This window comes from Echinops telfairi, unplaced genomic scaffold, assembly GCF_000313985.2.
Source record: "Echinops telfairi isolate 266 unplaced genomic scaffold, ASM31398v2 ScPeMD7_23;HRSCAF=83, whole genome shotgun sequence".
Lineage (NCBI taxonomy): Eukaryota > Metazoa > Chordata > Mammalia > Afrosoricida > Tenrecidae > Echinops > Echinops telfairi.
Window position 1 is genome coordinate 14,987,241 of NW_022103920.1, and position 17,304 is coordinate 15,004,544.

The 17,304-nt window shown below is 56.1% G+C and overlaps 1 protein-coding gene across 1 annotated transcript in view; it reads left to right on the forward strand.

Moving 5' to 3' along the window:
* The window catches only part of COPG2 (COPI coat complex subunit gamma 2), a 92,505-nt gene that overhangs the window by 74,474 nt on the left and 727 nt on the right, over positions 1-17,304 (forward strand). Inside the window, exons 18-20 of the mRNA XM_004707818.2 lie at positions 15,812-15,909; positions 16,539-16,677; positions 16,916-17,014. Of these exons, the coding sequence (XP_004707875.2) occupies positions 15,812-15,909; positions 16,539-16,677; positions 16,916-17,014 (336 nt within the window). The remainder of the gene's footprint in view (positions 1-15,811; positions 15,910-16,538; positions 16,678-16,915; positions 17,015-17,304) is intronic.

The following is a 17,304-nucleotide window of genomic DNA, read 5'->3' on the forward strand; positions in this document are numbered from 1 at the left end:
CCACGTCTCCTTGAGAGCCCTGCTTCTTCCCTGCCTAGGTCTTCTCTCCTCTGTCCACAGTCCTCTACCCGATCAAAGCCTGCGTCTCTCCTGCCCCCTTGTCCCTGTGCCCTCAACTGCCTCCACCACTTACAGTGTCTTGGTCCCCACCCTGTTGTGCCGAATCCATTGCCTGTCTGTCGCTGCCTTTCCCTTCCGCCGTGCTGATGGCTGTCATGTTCTCACCATCTTTCCGCCCGCGTCACCTTGTGATCCCGTGCTTCTCTCAGGCACCTCCACCCTCAACTGCCCTGTGCGGCACTGACTGCATCCCACCTGCCCTCCCCCAACATTCTCTCTCCTCCTTTGGCCTTCCCACCCCTCAGCCCCCGACGCCCCATGTTCACTCCTCTTTGTTTCTTGGCCAGGCCTCGCCTGGCACAGCCCATTCCCCAAATGTTAGCGAGCCCTCTCTCCCTCCTCTCCTCTTGCCTGAGGGCGCTCCCATCTGCCCTTCCGTGGGCTCCCTCTCCGCTCTCCCTCTCCTAGGCTTTCCAAACTCCTACCGCAACCTCCTCGCTCCTGCGGCCAAGATGACCACTCTGTCCCACGGCAAGTCTCTCGTACGTTAGCCCCGTGACACTTCCTCAACTACCATCTCTCAGTGTTTGGGCTGGATTCAGTAGTCTTCTTTGCTGCCTGCCCCCTTCGTGAACACCCGTCCGTCCAGCCTACCCCGCCCACCCCCACACACATACACATACTGTTCATCCCAAGTCAGCCCTCCCTGCTTCAGATATCCTGAACTGAGTTTACACGCTCGGTCTGCCAGCCACACTCAGGTCCCTTGGCACAAGGGTTCTGGCTTTACTACTCTCTCTGTGACGGCTCATTTTCACATTCAGACCCTCCTCTCAGAAGGGGCACCCACAGCTCGCAGGAGGCTCTTCCTGTGGGTCTCCTACCTTCCCTTCCTCGGAGCGCTTTTGTCTCGACTCCATGCCCAGCCTTTCTGTCCTGCTCTGCCACCTGCCCTCGTGCCTGGGCACGCTGGGCCAGCCGTCCCTTCTCCCTCATACTCTTCTTTCAGAACACTCTTCTAGCCTCTCTTCCTGCCCTTTGACCCCTCCTTCAGCACGCACCCACCCAGCCAGCCCGTCTCTCTCAGCCTCCCCCTCAGACCTTGTCTCTCTCCTGACAACCATGACGCCCGCCCAACACTCGTCGTTCCAGGTCCCTTCTCCGCTACATGCACTTGCCTGCTGTCAACCACCTCTGTGGTCCTTCTGTCCCAAGCCTGACAGTCTGGAGTCTGATGTCCCCTCAATTCAGACACGTCCTCTCCTCATGCTCCCCGGCTCTCCCCAGCTCTCCACTGCCCCCCCCCTCCCAGTGATTCTCACCCGAAGACACATGACCCCCAAGGTGATCCATCAGCTTCATCCGACAGGGTGGTTTTTGAGCGGAACTCCACTCAGCCCCCAGACGTTCTGATAGGCCTACCTTAGGGGTGCATGCCCGCAGCCCCCCCTGGGGTGAAACTCACCCCCCCCATCCTCGGGAAGAATCACCACTGGGGAGGGAGGGACAGCTGTAGCCCCTGTACACCACTGGCCATTGCTTCTCGTAGTTGAGATGTACGTGTCCAACACAAAGGACCGGCTTTCCCCCACTTGGATGTGAGCCCAGCAAGCTCCTTTTGGAATCATCGCATCCCCTTTCCTACCGACTGTGGTCACACCATGTACTGTAAGCCACACGCTGAGTTTCAGAACTGTTGCCACCACCACCACCACCACCCCCAGCTCATGCCCATTATTACTCTTGGACATGGTGGCACTATCTCAGCTTCCACCTGGTCCTACCTGGCCCCTGTTGTTCTGCGTTAGGCAGTTTGAGCAGCCATGACAAGGTAGCACCGCAGAGCCTTCCCCTTTGGTCCTGGGGTCTCTCTCGACCTCCACCTCTCTGCAAGCTGAAGGCCTTTCTTCCTGGCTGCAAGTCCCCCTAGTCTTTCCTCAGCCTGGATTGATCCCCTCAGCCCTCAATGTAGAATCCGTTCGTAAGTGCAACTGAAAAGGAATTGATCTCAAAGCCTGGAGTCATGCCCATCTCCCCAACTTCTTACTCTGCCCACCTATGTACCCTTGCTGGATCCACAGTAGGTAGTGAAGAGCCTGGACCAAAATTTGTTCTTTCAGTCAACACAGGCAAGGCTCTCCGTACAGCCATTTCTTCTGCCCACCCTCTGCCATGTTTCTCCCCTCCTGTCCATTCCGTTCCTGGTAGGCTGGCTCTGCACCCTCTAGGTTGCCTCCTGGGGCCCCTCTGAGCTCTCCCAGCGTGCGCTGTGCCTGGGCCCCCTCTTTGCCCTGCTCCCCCTGCCTCTCGACAGACTTCAGTGTCACTCTTTGCCTGGGGACTGCCCCTCCCTTGTCCACCTTCCCTTTGTGACACTCCTCTGTGCCATCATCTCCCCACGTCACTCGCTCTCTGCCTTCTCCCCAGCGACACACATCTCTGTTTGCCCACTGGCTCTAGACTAACGCCCTGCCCATGTGTTCCAGGTGCCTCTAAACCACCAAACACCTGCACGTGGGACAGCTCCCATTCGGGGGTGGGGTGGGGTGGGGTGGGGTGTCTGCCCTCTTTGAGCTCCTCTCACTGCTCAGACATTTCCCACAGTCCATAAGGAACCCTCCCGTTCGCCATTCCTGCTGCTCCGCTGCCCGACTGCCAGATCCCCGTTCCGTGCCCGTTCCTTTAGCCTCTGCCACGCTGATATTTCTGCCTCTGTGCGTCTCCATTTGCACAGGGGCTCTCACTCGTCCTTAGTGGACTGTCCTGACCACCATGGTGAATACCTGCCAGCCACAGGTCACCGCCCTCCCTAGTGAGGCCCTGGGGTTACCCCTTGCTCCTCCCTCCATTCTGGCCACACTACCTTCTCAAACTACCCTGTCCTGAATGGAAGACTGGCTCTTTCCTGGGGACCATGCGCCATCTTCTTCCTTCCCTTGTCTGCTGCCCTCTCCAAGAAACCAACGACCACAGCCTCGCTCTGTTCCTTCCTTGCTCCCCCTGTTCCAAAGTGCTGGGAACACTGGCATTGTGAAGTGTCCTGTCCAGCCCACACTGGCTGCCCCTCTGGCTCTGGTATCTTTTACAGAGCCCCCACCGAGCATCAGAAGTACAGATTCAGGGGCCTTTCCCTCCCGTCGTACCTCACCACTCCACCCTTGACAAGCATCTTTGCTCCCCACATTCCAGACTCAACCCACAAGTCCTGGCTGAAGGGTGCCTCCACTTACCCGCCAGGGGTTGTCCTCCAGGCTACGTCTTCACGGCAAACACTGGCCCTGCATCTCTGGTCAACCCAAGTCACTGTGGCCTTCGCTCCACGTCTCCTTGAGAGCCCTGCTTCTTCCCTGCCTAGGTCTTCTCCCCTCCTCCATTCTCCACTTCTACAGCCCACAGCCTGCCCGTCACACCACACCTGCCATCGCGTGGCCATCCTTTGAGATCTGCCAGTGTTCCCAGTCGGGGACTACCCATTCCACTTGGACGCTTTCCTTAGTGCTGACTCAGAGGCCCTTGTCAAGTGCAAAGCTCCTCTGCCCTCTTGCATGCCTCCTGTCCTCTTTCTTTTCCTTCATTTCTTCCTGCCAAACCCACATCCCTCCCAGCACCCTGTCTGGCTGCCTGCAGTGGCCTCTCTGCTCTGGACACAGTGGAGACGCTGCACCGCTGCTCCTGGGTGTTTGGGCGCCCCCTGTGGTCTTTAAGGGATACTAGCTCCATCCATCCATCCATAGGCCATTACCAGGCTCCAAGCCTGAGAATTGTCTCCGATACCCCTGTTGGTATGCCCTCAACTGCTTCCACCATTTCCAGCTTCTTGGTCCCCACCCTGTGGTGTTGAATCACCCCCACTCATCCACCTTTTCCTCTGCCATTTCGGCAGCAGCCCTGTTCTCTTTCAGTAGCTCACATTGATCATGCTGCCGCACGCTTCCCCTTTCATGCCATTCTTGTCTCCGCTCTCACCAGCCCCATGCCGCTGGGCCCTCCGCCCACGTCTCTCCTGCCATTCACTCCGTGGAGACTCGTCCCTCCTTCGCCTGCACTGTGGCCCAGGTCCTTGGAGTCGCCATCTGCACGTGGCCGTTTCTCGGCCATGCCTTGCCTGGCACAGCCCGTGCCCCAGATGTTGAACAGCTTCTCTCTCACCTGAGAGAGGGGAGGGGCCATCTGCTCTTTCTCTTCTTGCTTCTTGAGCCACCTCTCAGTTACCACACTCCTCTGTTTCTCAAACTTCTCACATCATCTCTCAGTCCTGGGGCCACGTTTCCCTTCTCCTTCATGCCCACACGCTTGAACAGCAAATACCTAACCCCCAGGACATTCTCTTAGCCACCCCTCTGCCAGCTGTCCCTGCGCACCCCCACTGGCTAGTACTCCCTATCTCAACCATCCTGTCCTCCACCACCAGCCCTGAACAGGAACCCAGAATCCTGATCCTAAGGGCAAACGCCTCTCCTCTTTCATTCCGTTCCCAACACATTTTGCTGTCTAGAACCTCGTTTTTGCAATCAGACCCCGTATTTCAGAATGCTCAGACAGAACCTTTCAGGAGGTTCTTTTTGTTTTCTCCACAGATGCCAACTCACACACACCTAGCCCCACTCTGCGGCTGCAGGGGACTCCTGGGCGGCTGCAGGGCCACCGCTTCCCTCCTGAGCACTCTTCTTCTCCAAATGCTCACCTACATGTTGTCTTCCTGTCCTCTGAGCCCTCCTTCAGCACCCACACCCCACCCATGGTGTCTCCTAGCACCCACTCAGCCCAGCCCCCTCTCTTTCAGCCTCCCCCTCAGACCATGACGCCCGCCCAATGCTCGTCATCGTTTCAGGTCCCTTCTCGGCTACATGCGTGTGCTTGCTGTCAGCCACCTCCTTGGCCCTTCTCTCCCAAGCCTGGCAGTCTGGAGTCTGATGTCCCCTCAATCCTTATGCCCCACAGCGCTCTCTCCGCCCGCCTCCCCCCCAGTGATTCTCACCCGAGGACACATGACCCCCAAGGTGGCCCATTAGCTCCATCCGACAGGGTGGTTTTTGAGCGGAACCCACTCAACCCGCAGATGTCCTGATAGGCCTACCTTCGGGGTGCATGCCCACAGCCCCCCTCGGGTGAAGATCACCCCCCCATCCTCGGGAAGAATCACTGCTGAGGAGGGAGGGAGGGAGGCCCCCTCGCCCCTGTGCTCACGCTCCCTCTGCGTGTGCCAGCATTTTCATCGTGGCAACTCGCACATCGGACCCAAAGAGCTAAGCTTTCCCCAGATCAGTTCTGCTGCCTTCCTTTGCACCCCCTCACTGTGTCCCTGTTTGCTTTAGGCTCACCCCATCTTTACAGGTTTCCTGTACAGCCTTCCCGAGGCCTGTGCTCCTCGCCACCGTGTCTACTCCTCCTGGTTCTCACCCGCTTCTAAATGATTTCTCACCAAGCGCATGTTTGGAAACTTGCTCCTTCCTGCCCCAGAAACGCGGGTGTTTCCAAGCAGCCTGTCTTCTCCACGGCCCCTCGGACTCAGCACCGTTGCCCTGCTGCTGCCACGCGCTCTGCTCCCCTAGCAGTTCCACCGCAGACTCCTTATTTCCACGTTCTGAGGGGCACGGCCTCCTTTCCGCTTCAGCCGTCTGTCTGCCCCTTCCTTTCACTGAGCTTATCACACGCCCTTGTGCTGCAAGCTCAGGTCTCCGTGGTGCACTTAGGCAGGTTCCTCTCCCTGGCTGCCGTTCTCATCTTGGATTCCATGACCTTGTTTTTCTCGGGGACTCCTTCAGCCCTGCACACAGCGGCCCCACACCACTCTCATCCTTTCTCCCCCTCGATGTCCCCTCCTGGCCTCATTCCCTGCCTTCAGCCATACTTGGTTCAGCACCAGTTCTTCGTTGTATTAAGTTGTCCTTTCTAATTCTGGATGTACATTTCTATTTTGTTACGGTGTGCCCTTTTCTGCACCATGGCTCTGCCCCTGCAGTTTGCACACTGCACTCTGTCCCCGTTTCACGAAGGGACCCGTTGAAACATGTAACCCTGCGTGCCTGTCCCACTTCTCTTTCCACTTCAGTGCAAAGCAAGCGTTCTCTTGTGACTTCCTGCCGTCTTGCCTTCCCTCTTTCCGTCGGTCTCTCTGGCCGCCCCACGTCCACTTCTCCGCTGGCCTCAGCCCGGGGCTTCTCCTGGCTGGGAAGCTGCTATGCCATGCCTCTGTGTGCATGTGTGTGAACCTCACCCATACAGAGCTCTCCCTGTGGGAACCTCAACCTCCTCTGCCCTCTTCCGTACCTCACACGCGTCCAGTCGTCTTCTTCAGCCTCGGGGGTCATCATTCTCCCCATGACCTTTCCCAGCGATGGTAAATGGCAGGTGGCTTTGCCAGTCATTTTCCTGTCCCTCCTGTTCTGTCCTGGGAAAGGACCTGGATCGGCCTTGTGTTCCGTGCCCTGCCTATGCATTCCCGGACATGTCGCAGTGTCCTTGCGAGCACGTAGGAATGCCCAGTGCCTCTTTCAGTTCAGCATCCATATTTCAGTCCACTTTCATGTTTCTTCTTCCCTACAGAGTGTGCTCAACTTTTTTCGACTCTGTTCCTCTATCTTGGTTTCCAGTCGGTGAACCTCTCTCTAAACCTTTCTCCCACTGCCTGCACTTTTCCCTGGAAGTTACACTGCCCAGGACACCAGCCATCCCCTTAGGTCCATTGTTGTTGTTGTTGCTTTCACCCAAGCTCGTCCTTCACTTAAGAACTGCCTGACCACAGTTTTCCTCCCCCTCCTGACTCTACTCCTCCATAAGCCCAAGTGCATTGCATGATCTTTTGTTCCCATAGGTTGAGTAACCGTTTGGGGTAGCAATGGGTTTACCTTGTTGTATCTTAAATTTAAAGAAGGCAAATCAAACCTTCACCCATCACCCTTTTCAAAGCCCACCAGGTTCCCCAGCCACCCCTGCAGCAGTGTTTGGGGAGTTGGCCCCACACTGTGGGGTGGGCAACAATGCCGCAGTTTAGAGTCCCTGGGCATAAAAACACTACCTAGCGACATGCTGTTGTCAGAACAAGCCCGTGGGACACTATGGGGCTGTCATGGTCTTTTCTTTTGCTCCAAGGACCCCTGAAATGTTTTTAAGATAAGTAACAAATGGATGTACGTCTGTTAAAAATAAACATACTTTTTGGGAAGCAGCAACTTACCGGTTGGCGAGTTGCTTGTGGAGGAGATGGCAGGAGTGGCAGAGAACACGTATGGAAACTTCGGGCCCAGGCAGCCAGCCGCCCAGCAGCAGCACTGGGCAGGACGGCCGCAGCCACCCGCCCTCTCCAACAGCCGCCCGCAGGTGGGAAGGAAAAGGTTTTGCCAGCACAAGAATGCCATGTCCCCTGAGCACAGAGTGAGGGAAGGGTGACAGCTTTTCCCATGAGCATTACAGGGACCCTCTATTACGGACCCGCCAGCCTCTGTAGGACTTGCCCTTTGGCACCCTGCAGAGCTCAGACACCACCGCTGCCATCCGGGAGGCCCCTCCTGTGTGCAAGTCTGCTGCTTGGGGGCTTCTCACACTTCCAGCTTGTCCTAACCCAACCCCTTACCATCTCCACACACGCTGACATCACACTGATGGGCAGGGCTCCCGAACTCCCATTGCCTGTCTGCTGCCAGATTCTACACATTCCACTGAGCCTAGGACAGATCGCTGAAGGAAGGCGGGCTCCCTCACGGTGGACCTCATCCTGAGCCCCAGCCACCCCTCAACCAATAGGAGTCATTCATGCCACAGAGGACAAGCCAGCCCATACGTGGTCAATGATCAACCCTGATGTTTGAAAGACTTCACCAGTGGCTTCTTATCGGGGGTTATCTTCAGCCATCCCCTGGTAGCCTTCCCTAGCAGTCAGTCCTTCAGCCATGAATTTCCTGCTAAGACTTCAAGAGTCAGCCTATTTCAGCTCCCGTTCTTTTTCACCTGCCTGATCCTCGTCGGTTGTGTACACAGTTCTTACACCTGACCGTATTTCTTGCCTGCACACCTGATCTGCCATGGCCTCACCTCCCAGAAGTGCTCACTGCTCCTTAGAACATCTCCTTTCATTGCCACCTCAACTTTCCTTCCCTTCCACTGTGACCTGCGGCCCAAGTGTGGAGCAACTGTCATGTCAGAGTATCCGTGCTTATTCGAGTAATGCCTTTCCTTAGGCAACATCTGGAGTCTGCGCTACTCTTCCCTCCTTCCTTCCCTCCTCCTGCTGCAGCAGGAGCATTCCCCTGCTGGAATCACCCCTTGTGATATGGCCACTCTGCAGTCGGCACTCAATGTCAACCCTTCCCCTTCCTTATTGCCGCCTCCGTCAGCCCAGACTTCCTAGGACTGCTGCCCAGGCCCAGTTGAACCCCACCGCAAGCAATCTTTCCAAAGTGCATCCATTGCTGCAAATCCTCCTCCCCCCCAATTCTGGATAGCAACATTCACACCCCACTTCTTCCTTAGCCACGTGCTTCCAACTCACTCGCCTCCCTTGAGTGATGTCTAACTAAAACCTACACATCTTCCCCCAAACAGTTTGCTGAACTTCCGATTCCAGTTCTCTCTCAGTATTCCTCCTTCTGGCCTTTTGGTGCCCTTATTGAACATTTGGCAAAGCTACATACTCTGCATCCCCACCCTCCACCCCGCCGGCCCAGTCTAAATCCTACACCACCTCATCTTACATCCCAACCTCAGTTTTTCTTCACTCTGTCCCTCCCCCTCCCACCGTGCTGGCTTCTCTTGTTTATAACCAGTTCTAACATGACACCTTCATTTCTGAGCAAACGTTAACATCACGCTTTAGCAAATTCTTCCTGATTTCCTTTGCTTATTCACACCACCAAATCAAGCAGACCCAGGCTACGTTCAGCTTCCTCTCCAGTCCCATAAGGAGCACAGCCTTCTTCTCCTGAGGGGCACTCCTCTGTGGTGCGCACCCATTCCTACCAAGGCCAGAGGGATAGCCAGCCACGCCCTCAGTGCCTTTCTTTAAGATGCATCCTGATTGTCTCCCTCTCACCTTTCCTGTTGCAGCCTCTCCACCTCCACCCCGCAATCATGCACCCAGTCCTCCTCCTCTTCATAGCTGGCCTTATGCTGTAATCGCCTCGTCTTTTTTGAAAGAAACATTGAACGTACAGTTGACTTGCTCAGTACCAAACCCCAGAATGCTACCTTTCTTGCTTTCAAGAGAAAAACACTATATGAATTTAGTATTTGGCCCCATACAGATTTTTAAAATACTTTTATTAATTGGTCATATATCCATAAATATATAATGCTGTCTTTGAGAGTTTAGATGCATACAAATCATATTCTTCATTTCTCTTCCGACTAAGACTTCAACAATTTGTGTGCATTCTGACTCCTGTTCCTCTTTAGGGCCTTGCTTCTCTCCTCATATACATGCCAGTCTCTCCAAACACGTGACAACCAAGTGCCTGTAAACACTGAGCCACTGAAACCAGTTCAGACTCGGGCATGTCTTCCCTTTGAACTTGTAATTCCCACCCGCCCTGCCTTCCTGCTGCTCCGATACCAGGTCCGTCCTCTCTGGTTCTTGCAGCACTGCCACTCCTTACGAGTCAGGTTCGTTCATTCCCTCTCTCTCTCTCTCTCTCTCAGGTTCGTTCAGTCTCTCTCTCTCTGACCTTTATGCTCTACTCCCTACTGATGCCATTCCACTTCATCCTCTTCCCTGAGATTACTTCCTTCAAGACTCCCTCCCCCGAGCAACAGCAAGCTCCTCCACGGACCAGCCACCCTGCGCCCCAGTTGGTCACCCCTAACATCCTTTAAGGTAGCAAAGCCTTTAGAAGAATTCACTCATCTTCCTAACACTCCCTTCAAATGGCCCATTGACCAATTTTTAAATTCAGAATTGGGGACCAAGGCACCAGGAGCCAGTCTAACCCCCTTCCACACCCCCAGGATTCTCACCTGGGGCGCCTGCCGACACCTGTCCCCTCACCACCTGGGCTTCCTTCCGCCTGCAGCTGACCTGCTTGTTGTTCTTCACTCTCCTGTCTGTGCCCCGCACCTCACCTCTCTGCCACCCTTTACATGACTGCTCCGCAGCCTGCAGGCATCAGCACTCTGCTTGTCTGCTCATTTCCTCCTGACCCCATCCCACCCCCACCATGGTCATCCATACACAGGCAGCGCTGCCTTCTAGAGCCTCTCTGGTACCAAGCATCCACTGCTCAGCCCCGTTGCGTGCATCTGCCCTGGTCCACCCGACGCTCTCATAGGAGGCTGGCCACTCCATTTCTCACCGTGTTGATCTGGCCCACAACTAATGCTGTTTTCTCAGCAAAGTGTCCCAGACAGCAAAACCCATAGCCCTGTCCTCACCTTACCCGTGTTTCCTTCCTCTCCTCGCTAGGGCAGAGCTCTGGGCAGTGCCCCTCTCTTGTTTCCCAGGGTTCCTGCTTGGCCTAGGAGTGTTTGCTGTTTCCCACACATCCATCCCCTCTCCTGCTTGAGCGCCCAGCCTGCTCTTTGACTCTCTCCTCCTCTGATATTTCTCAGGTAACTTTCCTCGGGTAGGCAGCCCTGGTGGCGCCAACCAAGAGGTTGGGATTTGACCGCACCAGTGGCTCGGTGAGAAGACCTGGCAGCGGACTCCCATGAAGACGGACGCCTAGGCGGCCACAGGGACAGGCCCACTCTGCCCATAGGGTCACTATGAGTTGGAACGGACTCCCCGGCACCCAGCGACAAGTCCTCAATGGCTCCCCTCGTTCCCCACTGACTAATAGGTGACCCTTCGTTTCGCAGTCCAGCTCCACCAACCTTCTTGTATTCAGTCTCCCCAGGTGCCCTGCGAGATTCGGCCCGTGTGTCTTACCCTGGTTGGAGTCCCTTCCCTCCCGATCCTCTCTCCCCCCTTCACGTCTCTGCAGGCAGGCCACCCCAAGGTGCCCTCCGACCTCTCCTTCCTGTCGGGACCTTGGCCGACCTTTGCTGCTAGGTTCCTCCAGCCAGCATCGGTGTCAGTGAGTTCTGCGTCAGCATTAAGTGGTACCTTCTTTGCCTTCCACACCCTTCCTTCCATGACTCTTTCCTGACCATGCACGGATCCAACAAGTTCACTCGAGGGGGGCTCCCAATAGGCTCTCCAGCCTAATGGTGTCATCCATTCCACAGACAAACCGCGCCAAGGCCTGTCCTGGCGTCTTGAAGGTGCTCCCCTTGGCTTTGTATCAGGTTCATCTTGCCCGTCTCCTCCTGGTCACCTTTCCCACCACCGCTTCGTCTCCTCCTGGTCACCTTTCCCACCACCGCTTCCTGTTCCTCTCCAGGCCTGCGGTTCTTTCCCTACTGTGAACACTGCCTTTAGAAGCCGCCTCCCCCCGCCCCCGACCAGACAGGCCCATTTAAAGGGCTCGCAGAATCTCCCAGGCCAGAGCTCGTGTCTCAGGTTACCAGCCTGTTGCCCCTCCACTGCTCTTCATCCAGTGCTTCCTCTCACTCTCCTCTTACTCACTCCTGGACTCATGGTCTAGGGGGGACAGGGCCCTGTCCTGGCAGCAATCCACAGCTGCTCACCGTCCAGTGGCTCTCCCTTGACCCTCCCAGGCTCCTCACCCTTGGCCCTGATGAATCCTCGAGAAACTCTTCCCTTGCCTATTGCTGTGTGCTGCCAAGGCAATTCCAACTCAAAAGTGACCCGCTAGGACAGAGTGCAGCTGCCATGCAGAGCTTCCCCGGCTGTCCCCGTGACAGGGGCACACTGCCAGGTCTCTTCTCCCAAGGAGCCGCTGGTGGGTTCAAACTACCAGCCTCATGGTTGGTAGCGAACACATCCCCACTGCGCCACCAGCGCCCCTCTCGCTTGACCTACACAGCCTCTGACTTACTTGCTCAGCTTTGTATCACCCCAGGATCCCGTCGTCTTTCCTTCCCTCTCTTCCCATCCCTCCACACGGCCGTAGGAGTCGGCCAGTAGTGACCGACGGCCATTTCCTTGGGAGCGCATTTGCCCTCCCGGAAGTCCTGACTTCTGTTTGGTTCCTGCCGCCGCCCACGGCTCCCCTAGCCTCCTCCCCATGGACACGCTCCCTGCTTCACATGTTACATGTCCAGCCCGGGAGCACGCGCTCCTCATTCCGTCTTTGTGTAAAACCCCGTTTCTTCACATTCTCACCCCTTCTTTGGTTGCAATCTAGCTTAGCTCTGATCTCCCTACTGACATCCCTCCTCCTGGCCCCGTCGAACGCCCTGCCCTCACCGGATTCTGCACTCGAGCCTAAATCCTCTATGCTCCCATCGTTTCAGGTATGGGCCTCCGTCGCCTGCCCTCTCCCCCTCTGGTCTTTGCATACGAGCCTCCCTGAGGCTGTCCTGTCCTTGCTCGTCAGCGCTGACACAGCCGGGGGCCCCAAGAGCAGCTGCAGCACACGCGACACAGCCCACTCTCCATCTCTCTAGAAGGCAGGGCTGCAGGGTTGTTCTCCGCAGAGAAGAGATGCCGCCTCGCTCCTCGACTTCACCCACTTCCCCTCTCATCGCTGTAACCCAATCTCTGGACACACTGCCTGACCAGACCCCTAGCAAGTCCAGCCTACTACAACGGGGAAGCTGCCTGCAACAGCTCTTATTAGTGCTCGCCTTCAGCAGCCTCCTCAAACCCTTCCTGTCCCCCCAGCCCTGGGGTGCACAACCCTCCCCTCCCCGGCCCTGGCCCCCACCTCTGCTCTCACACTATGGCCTTTACACGCCCACTGTGACTGGGGAGGCCTGTTGGGAGCTCTCACAGGAGCTCTGCCCCACCCCACCGCTCTCTGCGAGCCCAAGCTCTTCCTGTCTCATCCCTTCCTGATGTGATGCTTGCCATTCCTCTGTGACACCTTCCCTCAAGGGCCAACAACCCCAATGGTTCTTTGCTGTGCCTTCCTCCTTCCCCTTGGACTTGCCCTCGAGACACACTTGAGCACCAGCCTCTCTCCTGCCACGTGCATCAAGTTCCCAGGGGTTCCACACACCCTTTGCTGAGTGGTGTGCACCTGCGTGGGGCACTCACTGCTCGGCCTTGCTGGCTCTCCAACCCCTTTGGTTCGCCTGCCCACTGTGGGCTGCTGCAGTCAGCCTGTGCTTCCTGTCCACCCTTTCACCTCCTTTCTGACTCTGCGCCATGCTGGCCACATCCTTCTGTTTAGTCCTCATTCCAAGAAAGCTTTCCGGAATCGCCTCGTAATCCCCCCGGCCCCCCACCCCACCTTACTTAGTCACAGGCTGCCCTCCAGTGGTTGAGCCCCCACACGGCATGCCTGCACTCCAGCCTAGCCCACCCGCCCCTCAGCCCTGTGCTCCCTCCCAGCACCTATCTTTCTCCGGTTCTGAGTGCGTTTCAGATACACCTCCTCAGGACCACACCTCTTCTCTGTCAGTCCTCGCAAGACAAGCCTTGTAATGAGTGTGCATCTGCAGAATGCGTTTCTGGGTTCCCTGTGGTTCCCCCCGCCTGCTGTCATCATGGGGCGCTCCACTTGGGTTGTGGCAGTGGATTCAGTATGTTCTGTGACCCCAGAAAGACCCTCTGTTCCCGCCCAGGGTCAGCGATTCTCTCTGGGCCACCATACTAGTAGATTGCTACCAACGGATTTCATTAGGGTTCATCCTGAGAGGCCGGAACCTCCCCTCCATTGTATCAGCCATGCCTTTTAATTCAAAGTCGCCATCACATTGCAGAAACGCCCTCCCTCCTCACGGTCCTTCCTCCACACCCGCCCTGTCCTGGGGCACTTCCTTACAGGTGAACATCTTCTGTCTGTGCCTCCACAGAATCCAACTAGTTTGCCCAGGTGTGTGAGCCATCGCTGTTCCTGGTTTCTCACCCCTCACCCCTGCTCTTCCTGTACCTCGTTGAGCCTGCACCAAGCTGGGACGCAAGTCGTTTTCAGTTCAGGAGGGTCTGTCCTGCCTGCTCAGTCTGACTTGATCATGCATGACCTTGGTCCTTACAATCATCTCGTATCTCGCTTCATTTTTTCCCCTCAAATACCTCACCTGACATACTCGGTCGGTCTGTCTGAACGTCCTTCTTCCTCTCCTCCCACGCCCCCCTCCAGCCACTTAGCAACCAACTGACACCCCGTTTCTGCAGGCTCCACTGCATCCACTTGCTCACTCTCTTCAGACCTGTTCTGCCTGAAACCCCACCATGGGTGAGGCCTCATTCTGTCGACCTGTAACCTGTCCCTCTCAACCACCTCGGCCCACCAGAGCCTGCTGGGAATTGTCTGGTCCTCTTCCTTTGACTCCCACCCCCACCTGTTTCCTAACCAAAGTCTCATCTCAGTACCCCCACACTGGCACACCTGTTGTTTCCAGACTACCCCATGGCCTGTCTGACCTCCTCCTCTTGGCCCAGGTAACCTTTCTCCGCCAGCCAAGCTCTCGCTTATCTTTTGCGATCCAAACGTAGACTAAGTACACCCTCGCACGTAGTTATGGTTTTCCCAGATGGCTCAAGGGTGATGCCATACCCTCATCAGTCTCACGCGTACTCTCACTTAACTCCGACGACGCCTGGAGTCGGAGGCCATCGCTCCGTCACCTTTTTAGAGAAGTGCCTGGCAGGGAGCGCACACCGTCACACGGAACATCGCATGTCTACAGTCACTGTGCATTTGGCTGGAGGATGGAAGGATGCGTGGAAGGATGGATGGATGGATGGATGGATGGATGGATGGATGGATGGATGGATATGGCTGGTGAGGGTTTAAGGTCTAGATTGAGCAGGGGAACATCTCACTACCCAACTTGGCCCTTCACGGTCTTCGTATCTGAGCATGTTCTTTCCTCTCTATCGAAGCCTTTTCTAGGCACCCTGGTGGCATGATGGTTCGAGGGCTCAGCTGCTAACTGAAAGGTCAGCAGTTTGAACCCGCCAGATGCTCCAGAAGAGATAAGATGGGGCAGCCTGCTTCCATAAAAGTTTCCAGCCTTGCAAACCCAATAGGCAGCCCCACTCTTGTCCCATAGGGTTGCCACCGTGTTGGGGGCACATCCACAGGAGTGGACTGAAGCCTCCTAAGCCACGCCCCACATTGGCTCCTTCCTCCCTGCTTGCTCCTTCAGAGCTTCAGAAGCCAGTCTTACTTCCTTCACAAAGACTGCACTTTCTAGACATGCGCCCCACCCTCGTTTAATGCTACTTTCCCCATTCTCTTAAAGCATACAGTTGCCCACTTGCTTTTTCATCTAAAGGCGTCCAGTTTATTTTCATTAGAACCTCGTATTTAACCTGCTCCCGGTCAGCTAACATTTGCCAACAAGCGAGCTCCGTCAGGCCATCTGTGGGCCCACTGTCCAGCCCCCGCCTGAAGTGGGCATGGCATGGGCTAAGCGTGGGTGTGACTGTGATGTACTTGGTCAGGCTTCAGGGGCTCCCCACCGGCAGGGCTTTTTGCCGCTTGTCAGCCCCTATACCACTGGATCTGGGATTTTCCGGCCTGCCTGTCCTTTTGACGGCCATGGCAAAAAACAAAACCAAACCCCAAGAAGGATATCCCCAATACAAAAACGGCCTTTCGCCCAGGCCCTCTGTTTGTACTATTCCAAACCCACAAAAGAAACTGGATCTTAAGGCCAGGCTTTGTGAAATTTCCCCCGTGGCCAGCAGAGTGTGGTGTTAGGAGCAGATAGACTGCCCAGGGCCCCGCTGGAAACTGAGGCCATGCTGCCCGTGACCCAGCCTCCCTCCCCACCCCACCCTTCTCCCTCTCCCCTGCCCCAGTCGCATGCACCTTCAGCTGCACCATGAAGTTCACAGTCCGGGACTGTGACCCCAGCACCGGCGTTCCAGATGAGGATGGCTATGACGATGAGTATGTGGTGAGTGGCCCCTGGGCCCAGGGCGGGCTCCAGCCGGAGAAAGCACGTGGCATGAATGGTGGGTGGGGTTGTCGTCTTCTCAAAAGAGATCATGATGGAAGCCTGGGACTCAGGCTCCTCTGGGGGGGGCCCCCCGGGTTGCAGTTCAGAGTGGGGCTTTTCCACTGCATGACTAATTAAGAGATAGATCTACTACACCCCCTCGTTCTTTCTAGTGGGGAGGATGAGAGGGAAAGTAACATGGTGGCCATTGAGATCCATTTTATTCCAAGGGTGTGTCTGGTGCAGCAGCTGTCCACCTGCTTATAACCTAGCCAGACCCCGAGCTGGGAGGCCAGCCCAAACTGGAATGGGGTGGGGGCGCACAGTCACATGGTAACATCTGCCTGCCCATGAACGGGAAGCCTGGGCGGCTTTTTCCCTCTGGGCTCTGGGTGTTGATCTGACTGTGGCTCTTGCCCAGGGACTTTCTCTTTGCTAAGGCCTGTAGCAGTAAAGTTATCCGGACTAGAGGATTTAAAGGATTTGTCCTACGTTCCTCCCGCCAAGGGTGTGACATTAACTAGTGCCTTCGTCCTCCCGCTGAACGAGAAGGACATGGTGCCCTGACCCTGCTTGTCACCCACCAGCTGGAAGATCTCGAAGTAACCATGTCAGACCACATCCAGAAGGTGCTGAAGCCCAACTTTGCTGCAGCCTGGGAGGAGGTGGGCGATACCTTTGAGAAGGAGGAGACCTTTGCCCTCAGCTCTACCAAAACCCTAGAAGGTGAGATCCCCGTCACCGTCTACCTGTGGGTATTATGGGCTGTTACATCTGAGATAGGCCAGAGGACTCCCTCTGCCTTCCTGGCATCTTGAATCACCTCCCTCTGTAGACCGGGACCACTCTGGCATCTCACCTTGCTGACACCACCCGTTTCTGTTCGAGTAGTCTCCTTCCTCCCACCCCTTTCCGATCCCCACCAGGGCCTCTCTAACACTGTCCCTACCCCTGCTCCTTACAGAAGCCGTCAGCAACATCGTCACCTTCCTGGGCATGCAGCCGTGTGAGAGGTCGGACAGAGTCCCTGAGAACAAGAACTCCCACGCTCTCTACCTGGCAGGTAAGCCCCCATCATGAGCTGCAGGCAGAGGAAGAAGGAAGGGGTTTGAGAAACATCACTCGTCCGTCCCCATCGTCCGGCACCCCGCCCACCGCCTGAGTTCTGGTTGGACGCCCAGCTAGATTGAAACCCCTTTTGTAGCAGCAGAGTTGATTTACATACTACTCTTAGGGGCTTCCTTTCCGCTCTCTCGGTCTGAACTTCCACTTCCTGGACTCACTCCCTCTCTGATCCTACTCCAAGTCAGTACTACTGGAAACCATCTATGCACCTGGTACCTCTCGGGGAGA